Source organism: Epargyreus clarus, unplaced genomic scaffold (genome assembly GCF_041222505.1).
Source record: "Epargyreus clarus isolate Ecla_fem2 unplaced genomic scaffold, WU_Ecla_fem_2.2 ptg000035l, whole genome shotgun sequence".
Taxonomy (NCBI): Eukaryota; Metazoa; Arthropoda; class Insecta; order Lepidoptera; family Hesperiidae; genus Epargyreus; species Epargyreus clarus.
This window is the reverse complement of record NW_027332240.1, coordinates 8,998,574-9,021,922: the sequence shown is the minus strand read 5'-3', so window position 1 is coordinate 9,021,922 and position 23,349 is coordinate 8,998,574. Positions and strand designations below refer to the sequence as shown.

Here is a 23,349-nt window from a genome sequence, read left to right as displayed (position 1 = left end):
TTAGATTTTATTAAAAATCTCTTATTAAAGAACGGGAAGTTATCGATTCTTGAAACTGAATTTAAAACTTGGAGCTGAGGAAACACGTCACGAACACGAAATTTGCTCTATTATTATAGGAGGAAAAAATGAGTATCGGTGTCTCTGTGGTCAACCTCAGGTGGAAATCTGGTCTAACAATAATATAATATATTGATTATGTATAATAAAATACATTAAAATATTAGAAACAATAAACATAAGTACTAATTAAACTGGAAGAAATATATCTAATTTTTAACCGACTTCAAAAAGGAGGTGGTTATCAATTCGGCCGGTATCTTTTTTTTATGTATGTACACGAATTACTCCGCCGTTAGTGGACCGATTTCAATAATTCTTTTTTTATTGTATAGAGACGAGATGGAAGTTGGTCCCATTTAAATATGGCTAGGATCCATCGAGGGGTTCTGGATAAAATGAGGGGAACTCCTCCACCCATGTAAATATAACAGCCATAACTTCGCCGTTTATGAACCTATTTTAATGCCTTTACTTTCGTGTGTGTACAATTGCTACAAGTTGGTCCCATTTAAATATGATGAGGATCAGAGTGGGTTCTGGAGACAAAATATGTAACTCCTCAACCGATGGGTATAATTGAGTTTTGTTTGAAGATATTTGGTGTAGGTTCTAATGAAATTGCAAAACCAGTTTATCATTGACTATTTAAGGGTCTGATAATGTGGCTCGGAGTCAAAATATGTAACTCCTCAACCGATGGGAATAATTGAGTTGTGTTTGAAGATATTTGGTGTAGGTTCTAATGAAATTGCAAAGCCAGTTCATCATTGACTATTTAGTAAGGTTAGATTGGAATATAGACAATACAAAACTAAGCGAGCAGGGCGCGGCAGCGCCCAATCAATGTAAGGTTCCAATCAATGTAGACTCAGACCTTACCTTCATTCATGATCACGTTTATACAATTTTATATTGTATTAATATAAATGTTAGTATGTCATCACTAAAAAGGGTAAAAAAAAAATGACTACTAAACACTTGTAATATATATATATTTTCCTTTGATATTATTCTTCGCTGTTTTACCTTTATCTACAGTACTTTGTACAAACATGAATACTAGAAGAATTCACCTGCGGTTCACAATAAAATAATTATTGAAAAACTCAACTGAAAAAATTGTTCATTTTATTCGGAAAATAATTTGGGGCCGGGGCCCTCCATTCCTTTGTTGCCCCAATGCCTCTACACCTCTAAATCCGGCTCTGATTCTAGCCACAGATTATACAAAGTGCACACGGCTTCTTAATAGCAATGCAATGTATTTCCTCTCGGCACATAATATCGGTTTTATTGTTATGTTAATCTGTTATATTATATTGCATCCATCTATATCTATAAATCGGATAAAATACATTATGGGTCGATACAGTAACGACAAGTAATCGAGTTTGAAAAACACAAACCTCTAACAGTCTTAAAAAGTGGTGCTACCACTTTTACAGACTTTGTTTGACTCCGGCGGCATCGCGGCTGTTTCTATCTAATAGCAGCAGTGTTAAGCGTCACTGAGTTCTGATTTGAAGGGTGTGGTGAGGGAGACATTTTCCGATGCATTCCGCATCTGTGGCCGATCTCAGATGGAATTTAATCTTACCTGGAGTTGATTATAGATGTCCACGACTTGGCAATTGTCAATTACCATCAAGTGGACCGCATTTTCTTCATATAGTTTCCCAATGCAGATTACTCAACAAATTAATTTTTACACGCATATAACTTCAAAAAATTACAGGTGCGGCCTGGTATTCGAACCGTGGACACACAACACACCAGAATATCAAGTCAATTAGCTATCAATGACGTTACTTCTAACATTCCTCCTCTACTTAACCTCCAAACAAACACCCGACGTACGACATCTCGTGATTGTTGGTACGAAACTGCTTCGGAGAGAGTGTTAAATAATTTCAATCACTACCACTAGATCTCGCTATACAATTTCTGAATCACGCTAACGAATGATCGCTGGGAGATCTATATAAAGAAAAGTTTCAAAAATTAGGAACACAGTATATTGTTCTACTTACATTTCCTAGACACAAATTTTTGACAAGGATTACTTTGTGATCCTTATATTTACCTAAAGCGGCAATGATAAATATAATATCTGAAAGTTACCGTCTTGCATGACATGACCATGACCAGTTGGACCATGTCATGTCAATCATGACTATCGGAAGACTTAATACTGGACACTGGACAGTCGAACGATATATATATTTTTTAAATATTAAATACCTATGCAGTTTCTCAAATAATAGAAATACCTGGGGTTGATAACAGATGTCCACTGGCGGCAGTTTTCACTTACCATCAGGTGGGCTTCATGCTCGTCTGCTACTCCTACAATATAAAAAAACTTTCTTGAAGGTACCCTGTTTTCTTCACGTTGTTTTCCTCTGCCGGTTATGTTAACAAATTCTTTGTTTACACGCATACAACTTCAAAAAATCAGAGCTGCGGCCTGGTATTCAAATCTTGGACTCAAACACAAAAGAGTATCAAGTCAATTAGCTATCAATGACGTTACTTCTAACATTCCTCCTCTACTTAACCTCCAAACAAACACCCGACGTACGACATCTCGTGATTGTTGGTACGAAACTGTTTTGTATGGAGTGTACACCTGTGTCATACGTATAAATATAATTTCAATCAGTATCACTAGATGTCGCTGTACAATTTCTGAATCACGCTAACGAATGGTCGCTGGAAGATGTATTTAAGGAACGGTTCAGGGTTTAGAAAACACGCCTATTCGACCCTATATATGTATTATCGTGTTTTTATCTATTTTTGGCAGGATTACTTTGTGATCCTTATATTTACCTGAAGCCTAACTTTAAGATATTCGTAATTCGATCCGGATGCGGTGTAAGCCGGTGTACCATGTAGCTGATGTAGCCAGGTTTTGGAGCACAATGGATCATAATACTATATTATACTGCTTTCTCTGAACCCTCTGTGTTTCTGCCCCTGGTTCTGGACCTTGCACGGAAGAATTTCAAATGCCTAGACTTCTTTCCTACAAAAATGTAGAAACCTCCTCTTTAACGGTATCTAGTGATTGTTAGTACGAAACTGCTTCAGAGGGAGCGCAGACCACAATGAAAATATTTATAGCCAGTATCACTAGATGTCGCTGTACAATTTCTGAATCGCGCTAACGAATGGTTGCTGGGAGATGTATTTAAGGAACGGTTCAGTGATTAGACAATAATTACAGTATTCATTTCTTGAGATATTTTTGACTAGGATTACTTTGTAATCCTTATTATATATACCTAAGAGCTCCTAAGTTATTTTAAGGTTATTCGATTCGGATTACGGCTGCGGTGTATCTATATTTGTATTCCATTTATCTATCTATATATTCATGTGCGTAAGGATGGTCCAGGCCATGTTTAGGTTATTCTAGCATTACTTCGAATTCTCCTCGCCTATTAAAATTCCAAAGAATACATCCCTCTTACGACATCTAGTGATTGTTGCCACGAACGAAACTGTTTTAGATAGTGTAGACCTGTGTCATAGACATGAAAATAAACGTGGTTATGTGGGATTTTTACCGCACTAAAACTCCCCGGTGGCCGTCCTCAGCGCTTGTTGGAGAACTCCGGGATCTCCGTTGGAACACAACCGCAGTCCTCCAAGCGCGATGCCCGGATCGGGCTCTGCCCTGGGGAAGCGTTCGTTCATCTGGTGATTACGATGGTGTGCGGCCACACATACCGCCGTCCTTCCCAGGCTAGCATACTGGACGGTTCGAGCTCCCATTCTTGCCGCCGCTGCCTTTTTTAGTTAACGACTCCACTTTAAATCCCACGAGTATGGGGGAAAGGAAGGTCCGCCCGGGCAGTGCCCCCTGTATCCGGGTAAGCCTAGATGTAACCTGCCACGGTGTCGGCATCTACCGTGACGGAAGTCGCACTAAAGACTGGCCACCCACCAGCCATGCATCCCTCGCGGTGCGCTGCCGCTTGGGATTGGGGTAATTTGTTGTAAAGGTTTTCTTCCTCAGGGTCCGGCCAATTAAGGCAAGACCCTCGGTCCCACCCGAGGCCGCGAGACATGACCACGACACCTCTCGTGGGTGGGATTACGATATACGACGGTGATTAGGTACAAACACTGTCTAACCCGCCCGGTGACAGGGCTAGTGCACACCGAGCCTGTCCCGGTTCCTCCGCTGTGGGAGAAACACCCAGTGCAGGGTACTGCCTTGCACCTCGCCCGCCTGACAGACTCAAAACAAGTCCCGACGGGGGGGAGTTACTCTTAGTCTGGACCCTCCCCACTAAGCCTGTCCGGTATGGGTATTCCTGCCGGTATAGCCTTGGGGATCATAGGGTGACTTAAGACCCCCCACCACGACAAGGTGGTAGCTCTTCGGAGGGGATATCCTTTTTACCTAGGGACGTAACGGGCTAACGGGTTTATAATATCAGTAGGTATTAATATTATGTACAGCGGCAGGTATGAAAATAATTTCAATAAAATAAGTTGGGTAAACATTGGGACATATCATAGTTGTTGCCATACGCTACTGTTATCAGAATATTATTTTCGTAGTTGTCAAACATTAAGTTTGTACAAATCTAATATTAATAATTTAGGAATGTTAGGTTATGTTATTCTAATACTTTTTAAATTATTTTATATTAATAAGAGTCTATTTAATTCCTGGTGAGCGTGAATGTAGATAGAAAGAAGGATATTATATTGTTTAGAGAATGAGATGTCATAGAATGGAATGAAATAATGGAACTACTTTTTAATCTTTAATATATAAAAGAGTGTTTAAGTTATCAGCTTACAGGTATTATAAAGTTGGAACAAAATCTCAATCTACAAATAAAGAAAAATGAAACTTAATTTAAAGGACAATCGTTCAGCGCTAAAAGCCTCGAAGCTAAGTAATAATAAAGACGAGTATAAATTTGTACACAGCGTCACAATATTCGAAAACAGCGTTGCTCTATTATCTACGATAATTTGGGGTAATAATCTGAAACTGATGAACGAATGTATAAATAAGTTAGGCTGAAAGGCAAGAAGCTAAGCTGACAATTCTGTCAACCATTTAATGGCTGTCATGGTGTTATTTACGCGGAACAATGCCGACATGCGCAGTTAATGTGGTGCTGAGAAATATCGTTTTATTCGTAAATGATCTAAAAACTACACTTTTTTAATTTTATTCAAACACAAAAATAGATTTTTTTTGTTTGTATAAAGTACCAAGTGACTATTAGGTACTTTATATTAATTACGTTCTAGCCTAATTTATGACTAATGAGTAAATCTACGCTAACTTAAACTGCTAAATAATCATATAATGAAGTTGGCGTCCTCTGACACTGCACTTCTTTGTTTTAACACATAAGGGAGTAGACACATTGTTCTTGTGTTCTATAATGTATAATAGATGACAGTGACAATTTCAATTGTTAAAACTGGTTACATTTTCTTGTTAGGACTGAGTAATCTTTACTAATCTATGAGTATCACGAATAATGTTGAAAATTATTAATTGTATTGACAAATAACATAAGTTCGAGTTTTTAGGACTAGTTTTATTAAATCAACGTAAAAAAGTTCTAGAGTTTATTCGAGATCTTCGATTTTATAAAACTGAAAATGCCTGAACTTGGCTCTTAATTTATCATTTCGTATCTTGCAATTACATTATATTAATATGAATTTAGGCTTGGCGTTATTTCAAACACTCCGTGTCTGCTTAAATTCCAAGACCACCTCTAACGACATCTAGTGATTACATATACGAATCAAACTTTTAGGGGGAGTGTGGACCTGTGTCATGATGAAAATAATCACAGCCAGTATCACTAGATGTCGCTGTACAATTTCTGAATCACGCTAACGAATGGTCGCTGGGAGATGTATATAAGGACCGTTTCAGGATCGTCGAACACTACTGACTGTGCCTTAAGTTAATTGAGAACCATATTTTTTTAAATTAGGTTCATATTTTTGACAAGGATTAGTTCGTTACTGATCCTTTTATTTAAACTGCGGTTAATGTGGTTAACATAACAGCTGTAATTAGGAAGAAACAGGTGTGACGGTGGTGCCGCCGGAGTCGAACCACAAAGGGTTCTACCACCTTCTAAAATTATTTTCGATATGGAAGCACACATAGCTCTCTTTCTTATTAAATGTATGCTAATAAATTGTTGTGTCAAGTCTAATAAAACAATGTTTTATGACCTTCGTCTTTATTTCATTAAAAAAGAAACAAATATTACAAAATACATCAATATATACACCTTTAATAGGACTTAGATATTTTTAACATCATTATTCATTAACAAAAGTTTTGAATGACCTAATAACCCAAACAAGAGGTTGTAATTATTACTTACAATAAACTAAAACAATTTTAGAACAATTAAACACTCGAGGAAAATCGTCGAAATAACCATTTCGGTATTTATTATTTGTTTATACAGGACTTAGGACGTTTTTCTTGTCACACATCCCCCCGCGTACGATCCTGGTCCGTGCATGTCACTCGCTTGTTATATTAAGATACTTTTTCCTGTCATGTAACCCGTTCACGCATGAGTTTGAGACACGCATACGGACATAATCCTGCGTGACAAGATAAAGCCCATAAACCTAGAAAAGTTGAAAAATATCTAAAAGGTAAATAGTAAATCATTTAGAGGCAGGCAGATGAGACACGCATGCGGGCTTTAACCCGCGTGACAAGAAAAAGGCCCATAAAATTGCTGAAAATATATTCAAATCTAAACCTAGAAAAAGATTAAAAATTAGCCAATTAATCTCCATTTTATGGCACAAATTACTTAAACGAATTAATGTAAAAATGTACTTTAATTAAAAGTATCATAGTTATATACATACATAGAGTCTCTAAGCTTAAGTTTATTATACATTTCTGAGAGTCGGGAGTCGAATCTAATCCCTCGTGTTCTGGTGAGCACGAGGGATTAGATTTAGAGTCACCACTACTAAGATTACCGACTGATTTTCATGGTATTTTGCTCTCATTACCGTGGAACTTAGGGCTAAGAGATCAAATAGAATAGTAATATAATTATGGCAACTAAGTGATTAGCAGGTTAAGAAACTCGGCCTCTCGATCGATCAAATCCCAGGCACACACCTCTAATTTTTCAAAGTTATGTGCGTATTAGAAATTAATTATCACTTGCTCAGACGGTGAAAGAATATCGCGAGGAAACCAGCATACCTAAGAGATTTATAAAAAATCTCACAGATATGCGAATAGCATCGAAACTTTGGGATTTAAATGATGTATTAATAGTTATCTCTAATTCTCTAAACGGTAACAGGAATTCTCAAGATATCTCATCATCATTAACCCATTACTGTCCCACTGCTGGGCACGGGTCTTCTCTCAGAATGAGAAGGATTAGGCCATAGTCCACCGCGCTGGCCAAGTGCGTATTGGTAGACTTCACATATCTTTGAAAACTTTTTTTTAAGATGTCTCAGGTATGCAGGTTTTCTCACGATGTTTTCCTTCACCGTTTAAGCAAGTGATAACAAATTTTCAAGATATCTAAATCCTGAAAAATCACAATTTTTTTGGATGCATTAGTTTTTATAATAGAAGTATCAAATTTGCATGTAGTCTACCTTATAGTAGCTACTTTCGCATATGGATATCTGTAAACAATCCCAGATAGAATATGTCCTACCTGAGGTTAGTCACAGACGTGTTAGTACCCTCAAGGACTGAGTTGGAACGCCACCCACACCTTTTAAACCAGAATACAGCAGCGCTTAACACTGCCATTATAAAGCGGTATTTGACGGTACGGCGGTGGATTCTACCCTTTTGACAATTTACCATTATTTTATTGTACATACATTATTTCTAAAATCCTAAGTCATGTACCCATTCCGGTACCCATTTTGGACGTAAGTGGTACTGCAGACGTTCTTCCCGGGACAGTAGGCTTTCGGAACCTCGTAGGGCAGGTCAGGCTTCTTCTTGGAGGTCAGACGAGTCATGGTGGTCAGGCTGTCGTGAGTCAGCCTCGTTGAACAGCAGAAGGCTCGACGGAATTCGCGGCGGTACTTTCCTGTAAAATTTAAATTTCAATCACTTATGTGGAAAAATGACGAAGATATGATAGGAGTAAAACACGCTGAAACGTTTCGTGTAGTATACAATACTGTGTGCCTTCGGCTGGAATTGGCAGTCGGCTCAAAGTTGGCGATACACTCCGTGCTTTTTGATATGTTAAGTTCTGGATGGTTCAAGGGAGATATAGGCTAGAGCTAGAGCTAATATGATTTTAGTAGATAAACGTCACACCCATTCCTAGCGAGAGGATCTGCGTTTCAGTGGAACGGTGTGTGATCATTTTAAATTTCAGGAATGACAACGCAGCCGTGATCGGCTTCAAGTAGAATCTTTTATACAGTTGGTCACGTGTTCATGGGGGAAATGACTATCAGTTAGACTGCAAGCTCGTTGGCTACTTCAATCTTATTTATAACTAGCTGACTCGGCAAATTTTGTACCGCCTCAAAATCATTTTATCAAATTTATTTCATATAAAATATAGCCTATGTTACTCGTGGATAATGTAGCTTTCGAATGGTGAAAGAATTTTTAAAATCGGTCTAGTAGTTTTTGAGCCTATTCATTACAACCAAACAAAGAAACAAAGTTTTCATCTTTATAATATTCGTATAGAATAGATAATACTAGTGGTGCCCGCGGCTTCGCCCGAGTTTTAAAGAAATAATCCATTTTCCCGTGGAATTTTCGGGATAAAAACTATCCTGTGTCCTTTCTCGGGTCTCAGACTATCTTTGTACGAAATTCCATTCAAATCAGTTCAGTGGTTAAGGCGTGAAGAAGAGACAGACAGACAGAGTTACTTTTTAATATTAGTAGGGATAGTTATCAGAACTAAGACTTACCACTCATAAAGTTGTAGATCAGCGGGTTAATCGCAGAGTTAGCGTAACACATGACGTGTGACAGGAGAGCCACGAACGTGATGACGTCATTCTGCTCCATATCCAAGGTGTATCTGGAAAAGGAAATTCAATAGACTAAAACATTCCGCTGAAAACCTTGCTAAAAATTCTTAGTGTGGCAACTTCCCGTAACTCAGCAAGAGATGGCGCTACATGTTTCGAAGTCATTTATATCGAAGTAGGTATATTAAAAAGTAAAAAAGTTATGCCATAAGAATGAGTACCGGGACCCACTGCTTGGGAAAATGTCACTTTTGTTATTCTCATTTTTCACTACTGGCATATTAAGTTACTTTCTACCTCTTTTTATTGAAGGTGGTAGAACCCTTTGTGGTCCGACTCCTTCGGCACCATCGCCACTCTGATTTCTGCGTAATAACGGCAGTGATAAGCGCTCCTTTGTTCTGCGTTGAAGAGTCCTCAGAGGTAGCGGCGTATCTGCGGCCGACCTCGGGTAGGAATCTAATCTTACCTAGGGTTGATGACAAGTGTCTATGGGCGACAGTAGCAATTTACCATCAAGCGAACTGCATGCTCGTCTGCTACTCCATGATTATAAAAAAATATATATAGTGAACCTATCTTTAAAAATCGAGAAATCCTACCTCCGAAATTGAAGAATTGCGAGCAAAGACACTGTAGTAACAATATATTTTATGGTTTAAAGTTAAGGCAAGATAGTTGATATGTTTAACGACATAGCAACAAAATTTAGCATTAAAATTTGTCATAAAATTGTATTTGTAATATCTTTTAGCAATCTAGCAAATGACTAAACCGAAATGGTTGAGGCCAAAACCGTTAAATCGCAAACGGATATAGTGATTAATTATTCAATAGCAAACATTGACACTTGAGTGATAATTTATGCTCCAATACTAACAATATGTGGGTGTGTGCACACTATACCGATTCCGTGTATCACCGTACAAGGAAATTTTATTGCGTTAAGTTTTAATTTTAAGTTTGAACAAATGTGATAGGACCCTTAGGCTAAGAACAGACGGAGCTGTTTTCAGCCGCAGACACGCCCGTGGATCCCTAACACGTAGAAATATTAGAAAAAGGCTATTATTACTCGCAACGCACGTGTTTTTTTTATTGTATAAGAGTAGCAGACGATCGAGTCCATCTGATGGTAAGTAGCTACTGCCGCCCATGGACATAGGTTATCAACCCCTGATAAGATTAGATTCTAGATTAGAGGACTAAGCTGGAATGCCTCGGAAAAGTATGTCCCCAACCCTTCAAACCAGAAAACAGCAGCGCTTAACACTGCTATTAGGCAGACAATGGTATGGCGGTGCCGCCGCTAGAGTTGAACCACCCAGTATTCTACCATCTTTACCTTCACCTTTGTGGTTATAAGTGGCTTCTGAACAAATAAGCTGCTTATATTGATTTATCTTCGCCTGACTTTGGATCGTGTTCCGCCGAGTTTGTGGTTTCTGTACCAGCAGCTACATAACCGCAAACCTCTCTAGCTACTTTGAATATAAATGTATTCTTAGTAACTTGACTTCCGCGGCACCACTGCTTTATCTGTTTCTGCCTTATAACAGTGCTATAACTACAAAATATACCTATGAATTATGATCTAGTGCGAAATCATATATTTGTCTCTAATTTTTAACATAACTTTTATTTTTGAAGGTGGTAGAATCCTTTGTGGTTCGACTCCGGTGGTGCCACACCTATTTCTGCCTTGTAACAGCAGTGTTAGGCGCTGCTGTGTTCCGTTTTGACGGGTGTGGTAAGGTAGACAGACTTTTCCGAGGCTATCCAGCCTAGTCCTCAGGGATAGCGGCGCATCTGTGGCCGACATCAGGTAGGAATATCTAATCCTATCTGATCCTAATCTATTACAGATGTCTATGAGCGGCAGTAGCCACTTACCATCAGATGGACTGCATGCTCGTCTGCTACTCCTATATTATAAAAAGAAATCTTTCAAACCACCAACCAAAAAGAATTTCAAATAACTTCCATTGTAATTTTATAAATCCCCAGTCAAAATCCCTATTGATCTTTCTTCTTCTATATATTATTTTCCGCTTAATTTAATATCGAATCGCTAAAGGAAAGCCGAGGGCCACCGCATCTCATTATGTTTCAGAGAACAAAGTATTCAGAATTCAATTTTGTTCTTGAACAAGAAAGTAAGGATAGTGTTGAATTTAATTTTCTACTATTCTCTTGAAGATACGAGTTGTATTGTATGAAAGATACTTTAAGATCCTATTATAGTATTTGGTTTAAAATTATTATTACTTGATATATGTGTCTGTGATTTTGTAAAAAAGTTGTTAAAGATGTGAGATCTATCTACGAAAAAACGTTCCCAGAAATGGGTCACAATTTTTTTCCACGATCCAGCTGATGGTAAGTGGACATATGTAATCAACCCTAGATAGGATTAGATTTCTATCTCAGGTCGGCCACGGATGCACCGCTACGTCTGAGGATTAAGTTCTGACGTCGACGAACACTGAAGTGAGGATTACGTCTGAGGACTCTCTTACCGCACCCTTCAAACTATAACACACCAGCGCTTAACACTGCTGTTATTATGTAGATATAGGTGTGGCGGTGGTGCCACCGGAGTCGAACCACAAAGGGTTCTACCGACTTTAAAATTATTTTATGATGATAATGATGGGATACTGAATATTCATACTAATAATTTTAATACAAAAAGTAATATTTAACAGCTATAATTATAAACCACTTGATGTAACCGATAATGATATGATGATATTTAAATATGAAAGATGCCTTTAGCGCAGAGAAAAATCTTAGAATATTTTTATCAAAGTTTAAGTTTTCCTGTTATTCATAAAACAAATTAGAATATAAACACCGAATACGCAATAAAATAAAACTCTATTACCGACTTAACGTCTTATTTTTGCTGCAATGAATCACGGGCAGACATACCAAATATTTACATATGAGTTCAACTACCGTAAATATACCAGAATAAATACATCAATTAGCGTTGTATGGGCAACAGATGATGATATCGCCTTTATCAATGTACAGTATGGAGTTTTGAGTTCAAGTATTTTTAAACGCAATTCGAAATTCCGGGTTACTAATCTGTATTGTATTTTGTTTGCATGTTCTGTAAGTTCAAACAGACGGACAGATGATAGTTGTATCAAATTGTACAGTCTGCTTCAAAAGTTCAAATAGTTCGAAGGTGGTAGAACCATTTGTGGTTCGACTCCGGTGACACCACCGCCACACCTATTTCTGCCTAATAAACGCAGTGTTAAGCGGTGTGGTAAGGGAGACATACTATTCCGAGGCGTTCCAGCTTAGTCCTCAGGGGTAGCGGCGCACGGCCGACCTCAGGTAGGAATATCTAATCCCATCTGGGGTTGATTACAGATGTCCATGGGCGGCAGTAGCCACTTACCATCAGGTGGACTGCATGCTCGTCTGCTACTCCATTATTATAAAACAAAGCAGATGAACAGATTAAGTTTTAAAAAATACCTATACCGTTCACAAATAGCTGGACACCTCTAGCATGATAATTACATGAACATCGTAAAGCGTCAAAATTAGATGAACTCTAACGCGTCAAAAGTAGCTGAACACCGCATTTGCAAAAGATCTAACGTCACTAAATACGATATGTCATTGTTCAGCTACCTTTGACATTGGTATTGTTCATCTACTTTTGAAGCATTATGACGTTCATCTAATAATGGTGCTAGTTGTATTCAGCTACTTATGAACACTTGGGTGTACAGGAACCTTAATATGATCATCTACTTTTAGAGTTGGCTGTACCTACTCTTAAAATGGGTTGCAGCATGTTCACAAAATCCTTACCAACCGATTAATCCACAATAAAAAATATTAGATGCGCCATTTTAGTTGAGGTTGAAATTACATCTCTATCTCTCTCTCTCTCTCTCTATCCCTTACTTTCTTCACCTTCTACACTAGCTGCTGATATGTTGAACCTACCCTGTAGTTCTTGCATCTCAGTGTTTTCTTTCAACAACTCTATGGTTGTCTGGAAGAAATCGTTTTTAAGTGATAAGACCGCCTGTTGTAATTTTCATTATATTTATGTATATTTTTATGTATTAGTTGTTGGTTAGTTGGTTGTTGTTGGTTGTACAATAAAGCATTTTTGTATTGTATTGTATTGTATTGTATTGTATTGTATTGTATTACATCAACCTTACACTTAACATTAACCGGTCGATTTCGATCGGTTAAAGTTATCGTTTTTGTCCACTTTTGTATGTCAACGCCGACTAAAAATTATGGTGACAGTTGTATACATCCCATCGCTATCGTCAAAGTTATAATTAAAGTTAACCATGAACGCAAAAAAAAACGAAACTTGACAATTTCTAGTATAAAGTATAATCCGCGACAAACTTCTAGTCCGCTCTTAAGTTGTCTTCGTCCCGCTTATATCTACAATTTGCTATTGCGACGACTCGTTTCTATATTCGGAGCGGACTAGCAGTTTGGCGCGGACTATACCTAATCATTAAATAACAATCTTTGGTAAGTCCAGCAATAGATAGATTTATTAAAAACGTATCCTGTACGTACGTATACTGTACGTATACTGTACGTATACTGTACGTATACTGTATCTATAATATATAGAGTATACACCCCAATTGAAAGGAAATGGTCAGGAAATTGAAATGGTATTGACTTCAAAGATCTATTAATTGTACGTTTCCGGTAAAAGTTATATCCAATTTTGATTAAATGGTTGTCAATGTTTTTGACAGTCGAGACCGCTGAACCTTCCGCAACAAAGCTTACCCCACTTCTCGATTTCAGATGAGAAAAATATTTGAAACCACATAATATGAATTGAAATGAAATATGCTTAGAATTTTTAGGTTCGTTTGGAATCCTGTATAATTACTTCATTCATACGTCGTAAGAAGTAACTCACTTAAGAAAAATATTTATTTGATGATAAGTAGTACAGCAGCGTAGGACATCTTTTATCAACCCCAGGTAGGATGAGAATCCTATATTAGGTCGATAGGTGGGCGGAGCAAAAACTGCTGTCCCAGGGCAGAGCCCGATCGGGGCATCGCGCTTGGAAGACTGCGGTTGTGTTCATCGGCGATACCAGATTTCTCCATCAAGCGTGAAACCGGCCACCGGGGGGGCTTTTAGTGCGGTAAAAATCCAACATAACCAGGCGTCGCTCCCACGTCGTCAGGTAACTTTTGAAGGTTTCCTCTTCGTAAAGAAACAAAAAGTCGATAACATATGCGTTGGTAATTATGAGGACCATTTCAACGTCCTATATAAAAATCTCCCTAACCGTATCTTTCATACCAGATCACAGCAGCACTATATTCCTATTAAAATATTATTTATAGCGGTGATGACGCAAGAGTCGAACCACAATCAGTTCTACCACCTTTGCTTCTTTGTTATGGAGAAGGATGGTGAAGAAATGAATTACCTGATGACAGACAGCAGGTGTACAGGGAAGTAGCAGACAGCGAACATGATGACCACCGCCACCAGCATCTTGGCTGCCTTCCTACGGGAACGCAGCTGACCTGAAATTCAAAAATCAAGAATTCACCAAATTACATTTGCACACGCGAGGACACAAATCCTATGTATCATCATACACAGAAATTCCTAAAACAACCTAGATTTCGCTACCCAAATTAATAATATCATAGACAAATGTAAACTTATTCGAATCTAAAAGAATCAACATATTATATAGGTGTTAAAACTAAAATAAAATAGCTCTAGATAAACCGGAGTAGATCTTTCCACACGAAAACTTTTTAATATACTAGAGTAGATAAAAAGGATATTTCACAGACGAGACATTGTGAGCGCCGCTGAAATTAAACTAGGATTTAAACCCGACAGACACTTTTCATTTTATAGTTCTAGCCATCCTTTTATCGTGGAGTGCTTGTGGCTTGGCTGACCCCTGGCGGAACGGTCACCACAGTCTGGCGCAGGATCCGGGTTCAATTCTCGGACAAACAGATATTTGAGTAATCAATTTAGATATCTGTTCTGGGTCTGGGTGTTTTGTGTGTTCGTCTTTTTATATGTGTGCATTTGGACACACACATTTGATGTAATATTAAGGCAAAGGAACGTGCAGTCCACCTAATAATAAGTGGCTACTGCCGCCAAAGGACATCTACCATCAATCCCAGATAAAATTAGAGACCTACCTGAGGTTGGCCACAGATGCGTTGCTATCACTATGCTATGCTACAACTGAGGACTAAATTAGAACGCCTTAGAAAACTATGTCTTCTTTATTACACCCTTCAAACCAAAACAACAGTAACGCTTAACACTACTGGTAGGAGGAATAATTGGCCAAGTTAAAAATAATATTTATTTTTATTTATTTATTTATTTATTTATTTATTAATAGAATCGCCAACATACTGTACACTTATACATTAAATATAAAACAAACTCAAGTAGGTATAAATCTAAGTGCCAGGACAATTATAGGCGACGACAACATGCAAATTAACAAATGTCAATTATATAAAAGCTATGAATTAAAAATACAAATATTATTAAATTACATAACAAACATAATATTGTGAAGAAAAATAATAATAAAAGATGTTATTGAATAAATTGTCATTTCAAAAATAATCAAGAATTTTAAAAATATTGCAATTAGATTGAATTGAATTAATTAATTAATAAAAAAAAAAAATGCATGGTGTAATACAGTTTAAATATACAGTACAAAGGTAAGTGAAATTTAAAATGTCATGTAAAAAATAAAAAATATATATGTATACGTTAAACAATATGACAGGTGAATTATATAATTACACTTCACACAGTTTCCTTTTAAGCTTGGCAATGCTATCTGAGAAAAGATCTATTTGAGTAGTTTTAGCAACATCATTATATTCTTTTATCAATCTGTTTAGAGGAGCGTTTTGGCCTAAATTAGATTTACTTGTCGAATAACTAAAAGTATTTAGTCTAGTAGTTCTTGGTAGTCTTTGAGGTATTGAGAAATTTAAACATGAAAGTAACTCAGATACATCTAGAAACCCATTCACCAGTTTTAAAAGGAACACAATGTCTAGCATACGCCTTCGATCCGCCAACGACTGCATCTTAAAAAAGGTAAGTCTATCTTCATATGATTTAAATGTTTTAGCCAAATTAAGTGAATAAATTAAATGCCATAGAAAACGCTTTTGGAGACTTTCTATCCTTTTGATATAAATTTTATATGATGGGTTCCAAGCAACACTGCAGTATTCTAACCCGCTACGTACAAAGGAATTGAATAATGTTATTTTAGTTCTAGGAGATTTAAAATCCTTACAGTTCCGTAAAATAAAACCTAACTTCTTGAAAGCTTTGGAACATATTAAATCAATATGGTTATTTAACCTTAATTTGCTATCAAGCAATACTCCTAAGTCGGTGATTTGATTCACCTCCACCAATATATCATTGTTTATCTTGTATTTGTAATTATTTGCAAGCGTCCTTTTACGAGTATATTTAATCGAGAAACATTTCGAAACATTTAAATTTATATCATTCTCAAAACACCATGATACAAGACGGTTTAAGTCCTCCTGTAACAACACAGCATCCTTAGAAGAATCGACCGCTCTAAATAATTTGAGGTCATCAGCAAATAAATAGTATTCGGAGTGAAGAAAACAGTTTCCAATATCATTAATAAAGATGTTGAACAAAATAGGGCCAAGGTGTGAGCCTTGGGGTACACCTGAATGGGCTGAAAAGGATTGTGAAGAAAATCCATTTACTACAACCGAAGAAGTTCTATTCGCTAGGTACGATTTACACCAACTCAGCAAGGGTTCTGCTATTCCATAGGAAGAGAGCTTGTGTAATAAAATTTTATGATTAACTCGATCAAATGCCTTGCTGAAGTCAGTGTAAATTGCATCAATGGATGAGCGATGGTCGAGTACTGAAGAGACTGAGTTGATAAAGCTTGTGAGATTAGTGGCAGTAGATCTCGCTTTCATGAAGCCATGCTGGCGAAGATTTATTAAAGGCTTGAAATGCCACATAAAAGAAGGATAAATCAACTGTTCAAAGACTTTAGCAAATATTGGGAGAATAGATATAGGTCTATAGTTTTTAACAAGGTGTTTTTCACCGGACTTATACAGAGGAAGAACTAATGCAACCTTCCAAGCGGAGGGAAAAACACCAGAACTTAAAGAGCTGTTGTAAATATAAGTTAAAGGTTGAACCAACGCAGATGCGCAATTAACTGCGAAAACCGACGGAATTCCATCAATTCCCGCGCCTTTGTATAAATCAAGTCTTTTTAATATTTTCAACACTTGATCATCTTTAAACTTAATAAGAGTCAGGTAGTCGTTCGTCAGCATGACTGCACGGCCTTTACTGTTTTCACAATAAGATGATTGTTTAGAATTATCAACATAAGAGGCCGAAAAATTTTGAGCGAAAAGGTTGCATATATCGTTTCCATTGGATGCTGTGCTGTCACCAAAGGACATCAGATCCGGATAGTTACTGGAGTTTTTCTTCTTGTTTTTAATGAAAGACCAAAAAATTTTAGGATTAGAGCGAAGATTTTGTTCTAGACGGCTGACATAAAGGTTGTAGCAATGAGTTATTAGGCGTGCGGAACGCTTTTTTGCTAAATCATAAGATAATTGATCCAAAGGGTTGTTATTAAACTTACGCAATTTATTTCGAAATTTAAGTTTTTCACGTAGAAGGTAAATAAGATCACGTGAAAACCATACGGGGTATTTTTTGCATTTCGGCTTAGCCTTCGGAACATGTTTCACAATGGCAGCTCGAACATAAGTGTAAAATATTGTGACCATTTCGTTAACAGATGAACAATTTCTAAATTCGTCTATCCAGCGAATGTTACTTAGCTCTGCATTAATTTTAACATAGTCTGCTTTATGAAAACAGAAATGATTTTCATTGTTGTTGAAATCTAGAACTCTTTTAGCGCTAAAAGAAATAAAAAATTCTAATGGTGGATGAAGAGGGTCAATTATCGTCAAAGGGCACGTATTACCAAGATTTGAAACATTTGAGTTACATAAAACCAAATCTAATATATTTCCTTTACAATTTGTAATATAATTATATTGTTGTAAGTTATTTACGTCGATGAAATCTAAAAGCATCCTAGTAAATAAACTATTACCTTTATTGGTTGCGTTTTTAAAGTGGTTTACATCTTCTGGTCTGTTCCAAACAAGTGAGCTCATATTGAAATCTCCTATGAACATAACATTTTTAATATAAACTTGATCAAAGATTCGATTTGAATTCGATATAAATTCTTCCAGTGTGTGTCTTTGTAAAGGCGGCGGTAAGTAAATAGCACATAAATAAAATATTTCAGTTTTACCATTAATATTTTTGAATTCAATCTGTAACCATAAATCTTCACATTTAGATTCAAAGTTGTGCAGTCGCCTAGAGGTGAACTCCTTGGAGACAGCAATTAGTACACCACCACCGTCTTTGTTGCTGTGGAACCCACTAGTTTCCCTATCCCTCCTATAAACGAAATAGCGACTATCAAATAGCTCCGAATCGAAGACGCTGCTATTTAACCATGTTTCACATAGAACTATAATGTCATACCTGTTACAAATACAGTTTTTAAAAAAGTCGACAGTTTTGGTTCTCAACCCTCTAACATTTTGATAGTAAAAATGAATCATGAATAAGAATTGCGTAAGAAGTGACGGTAAAGTATTTAAGTATTTTAAAAGTATATATAGTATATGAATGTAATTGTAATTAATATTTTATGATAAATTATTTAATACTTGTTGATCCTTGATGACAATATAATGCGAGTTTTCTGTTTTACGAAGAAACACTTTACCGTCACGAACCCAACAAAAACGATAGTTCAATTCGCGTGCTTTACGGCGGGCCTCGGCGTGTAACCGCTTCGTATCCAAGGCGAGATGCTCGGACACAAAAACCCCACTCTTCTTTTCACTCGCGTATCCAAGGTGGCTGGTGTTGAGTTTGTTGTTTGGGTTATTACGGTTAAACTTTATAACCCCAGCTAAAAAGGTATCGCGTAAGCGACGGCTGCTAAATTTCACGAGTATAGAACGGGGGCGAGGACTTTTAGCATTTATCTTAGCGATACGTGTGCAGTAGTGTATATCGGAATCAGAAACGGGGCACTTGATGGTGTTAGCTAGATTGTGCACTATGTTGTAAACGTTTTCTTCCTTATGTTCCGGCACACACTGTATTTCAATATTACAAGTGCGCGACAAATGTTCAGCTTGGTTAACGCGGTGGGCCAAGTCCGTGCACGCCACTCGTAACTGTTCGTTGTCCGTTTGTAACTGATTTATAGTTTTTCTCTGCAATTCGCACTCAGATTTTAATTTGTCGTACTCGATGTTAAAGTGGGATAAACTTTCATCGAGACTGGCCAATTTCTGTTGAATATCGCGGATTTCGGTGTTGAATTTTCTGTCTAACTCCTCTCTGATTATTTCTCGTATTACATCAGCGGAGAGGCAATCACAAGCAGTCTTTGTACGAGTTTTCGGCCGTTGCGTCACATTCACATCCATTGTTATAAAGGTAACGAGTACATACGCACTGTGAGCTCGGAAGACAAGATAAAAACGTTAGCACTGTAACGGTTCCAACCAAAACGACTTAAGCGCCATGCATTACGGGGCGCTTACGCGTTTTAAGTAAAAGTCACGATTGTTTCTTAAACTTGAACAATATTCACTTTTATATCACTTTTTATACCGGTATTTATAAAAAACTTTCACCAGACTTGATAAGTAAACTTAAATGAAGTGCAATAACAATAAATTAAATCAATACTTTGGCGAAGAACTAAATTAAAATATTAAAATATGCGGAGCAAAATATGACAGTTGTTACTCGCTCGCGCGTACGTTCCGTTCTATTTTTATTTTTAGTATTTGTCATGATTGCAACCATTGAAATAAATACATTGTAACAATTTGAACTGTCTATCTATTACGGTTCCAGTATTAGAATCCTGTGACAGACGGACAGATGGCCAGACGGACAGTCTTAGCAATAGGGTTCCGTTTTTACCCTTTGGGTACAGAACCCTAAAAAGGTATGGCGGTGTTGCCTTCGGACTCCAGCCACAAACAGTCTACCTTCCAGCCTGTGAAGACTCATTCTTATTTTATTTTATTTTTATCCCTGAAGACTAAATTAGAATGTCTCATGTAACTTCTCTTCTGACCGTTCAAATCAGAACGAAGCAGCGCTAATTGAAATTGGTATTATTAGACAGAAATAAGTTTTACGGTGGTGTCAACAGAATCAAACCATAAGGAATTCTACTATTATAACTAATACCACAAAACCTTTTAAGCGACAACCCTATATAAATTACTTACTCTCCACGAAGTCTGATGAGCGGAGAGATTATGCTGCTAAGTATGAAAGGTCATTCAGAACATACCGAAATAAAGCCAGACACTTCATTTAAATGCGCCCCGCCTTGTTTCGAAACACCTACCTTAATTAGTTTCATTATTCAAGTTATTAATTAACTCCCATTTAATTCTGTCCTTTGAAATTTAATAAAGACGTAAATAATAATTTCGACGGAATACTTACTAAGATCTAATTAAGATCGACTTAAAACTAGCTTTTACCCGTAGCTTCGCTCCCGGCCAGATTTTATCTATCCCTCGGGAACGGGTTTTTTTCGGAATAAAAGGTACTCTATGCTTTTCTCCTGATAGCATGTGTACAAAATTTAATGACAATCGGTTATGTAGTTAAGTCGTGAAAGTGTAACATACCCACATCCGCATTTATAATATTCATTTGGATGGAATTTTTACATATAGGTAATTCATCCATACACATAAATACAATTGGACTGTATGTTTTTAATATCGAAATAATCGCTTTTTACTACATGCATATGAATATACATACGGTACATACAACAAAATAACATTTTTTACAATTTTTGTCTGTCTGTCTGTCTGTTTGTTCTTGCTAATCTCTGGAATTGCTGGACCGAATTTGACGGGACTTTTATATGCAAGTAGCTGATGTAATAAGGAGTAACTTAGGCTACTTATATTTTAGAAATAGCTATGCCCCGCGGTTTCACCCGCGTTAGAATTACTTTTTAACGCGGGTAAAACTGCGTCGGGAAATAAATAAACAGTGTACAAATAATTGCGTTACAAAATTTATTAAAACACCTCTTCATTTTCCTGTAAAAGCATTCCAGAAGCAACTCAGAGTGGATGAAGACGGGAATATCTCCGCTAGTTACGCATCTACTAAATCAATCAAACTCGTCAATGTACTGAGATTTCATCAAAATATTACGTTTGGTCCAAGTGATAGGAGATCAGCGAGTTTTATGTATTCTCTTTTTTCGGGCAAATTTTTACGGTACTAAATTCAATGGTGGTTTTTGTTATTTATCGGTAGAAATTAGAAAACTTAGCTTATTTATTTGTTGTAAAGTCTACTACTCATATTTGTGAAACTCTCTGGAACCTCTTGCATCAGACAATATGACCGCTTTACTACGACTATCCGTGATGCGTAAAACTAGATGTATAGTTTTGGATATTCGAACAAATTTTAACAAAGCAAACAGCCAACATACTAGTAACATGAGATAGAAAATACAAAATTTAAATTATGTAGTAAATCGGTGCACAAATTTCCTGCAATACAAAAAATAACTCTGATCTGTTTTCCCTCAATTCCCCACGGATTTACACCAATTCCCCAAACATGCCAAAATAATTGAAACTTCAAACGCTATACGCTTTTTTTGGACCACAAACAAAAGAGCAATTTCGTTAACAACACAATCGACGACTAGAAGACGCATATCGATAAAAGATAAAATATTAAACAGAAGCTGATTTATATTAAAAGCTTACATACTCGTAACTCGTGTCAATAAATAATGTGATCTCTAGCGATTTTTGTATGTTTCTCTTTTACACATGATAAAGAGAGAGGGAGAGATAAAGAGGAATGCGTCTATTTTAGATTATTATCGTTGTATGTAGGTTATAGTTATAATTATACTAGCTGACCCGGCAAAAGTTGTGTTGCCATGTAAATAAAAAAATGTTAAGGGTAAACAACCCTTATCACTAAGGGGGATGAAAAATAGATAGTAGCCGATTCTCAGACCTACTGAATATGTATATAAAATTTGGTGAAAATCGGTCAAGCCGTTTCGGAGGAGTATGGCAACGAAAACTGTGACACGAGAATTTTATATATTAGATATTATTTTGACTTTAAAATCTTTCTATGATTTTATGATATTATCGTTCACATTTTGTTGTACATTCATAATGTATTTATTTCTTATAATGTAATGTTGTCATTACAAGTAACATCTGTTGCAGACCTTAGATAGGATTCGTTTCCTATCTCGAGTTGATTAAAGATGTCTATGAGCGTATGATACGGAGAGACAAAGCATTCCAATATAGTCCTCAGGCGTTGAAAGGCATCTGTGGCCAAACTTAGGTAGAAATTAAATCTTAATTTGAAGTTCATCACAAATGGCCATGGACGGCAGTAGCCACTTACCATCAGCTCAATTGCTTGCTACTTAAATATAATAAAAAATAGTCATAATATTTTTAAATAGGTTATAATGTGTAGATTACTTATTTCAGCAGTAATTATTCATGTCAGTTAAGATCGCTAAATGAATTCTGACACTTTGAGATAAGAGTGATGGATGGGCTCAATTAAAATTAGGAGTAGCCTCTCTGTCTGAAGCGGCAAATATCTTCATACATATATTTAATAATATTCGAGTATGAAGCGCTTAGCAACAAACAGCTTATGTTCATCGTAAGTACAAAGTTAAGTAAAGTAGGGCGTGGTTGGGAGTGGGATGGGTAACATTTTCTGTTTTTAAAACTGTGAGTCTTTTTTATACTACAGGAGTAGCAGACGAGCATGTAGTCAACCTGGTGGTAAATGGCTACTGCGGCCCATGGACATCTGTAATCAATCCTAGATAGGATTATTCTTTCCTGAGGTCGGCCACAGATGCGCTGCTACCCTTGAGGACTAAGCAGGGACGCCTCGGAAAAGTATGTCTCCCTTACCACATCCGTCAAAACAGAACACAGCAGCGCTTAACACTGCTGTTAATAGGCAGAAACAGGTGTAGCGGTGGTGCCGCTGGAGTCGAACCACTGGAGTCTACTACCATTAAACTCTTTGTGTCTG

At 36.9% G+C, this 23,349-nt stretch overlaps 1 protein-coding gene across 1 annotated transcript in view; it reads right to left on the bottom strand.

Moving 5' to 3' along the window:
- Positions 1–6,421: 6,421 nt before the first annotated feature.
- Positions 6,422–23,349, bottom strand: part of NGR-A16 (neuropeptide receptor A16) — a 79,832-nt gene continuing 62,904 nt past the window's right edge. Inside the window, exons 6-8 of the mRNA XM_073092010.1 lie at positions 14,543–14,642; positions 9,016–9,128; positions 6,422–8,165 (exon numbers count right to left, since the gene is read on the bottom strand). Of these exons, the coding sequence (XP_072948111.1) occupies positions 7,966–8,165; positions 9,016–9,128; positions 14,543–14,642 (413 nt within the window). The 3' untranslated portion in view covers positions 6,422–7,965. The remainder of the gene's footprint in view (positions 8,166–9,015; positions 9,129–14,542; positions 14,643–23,349) is intronic.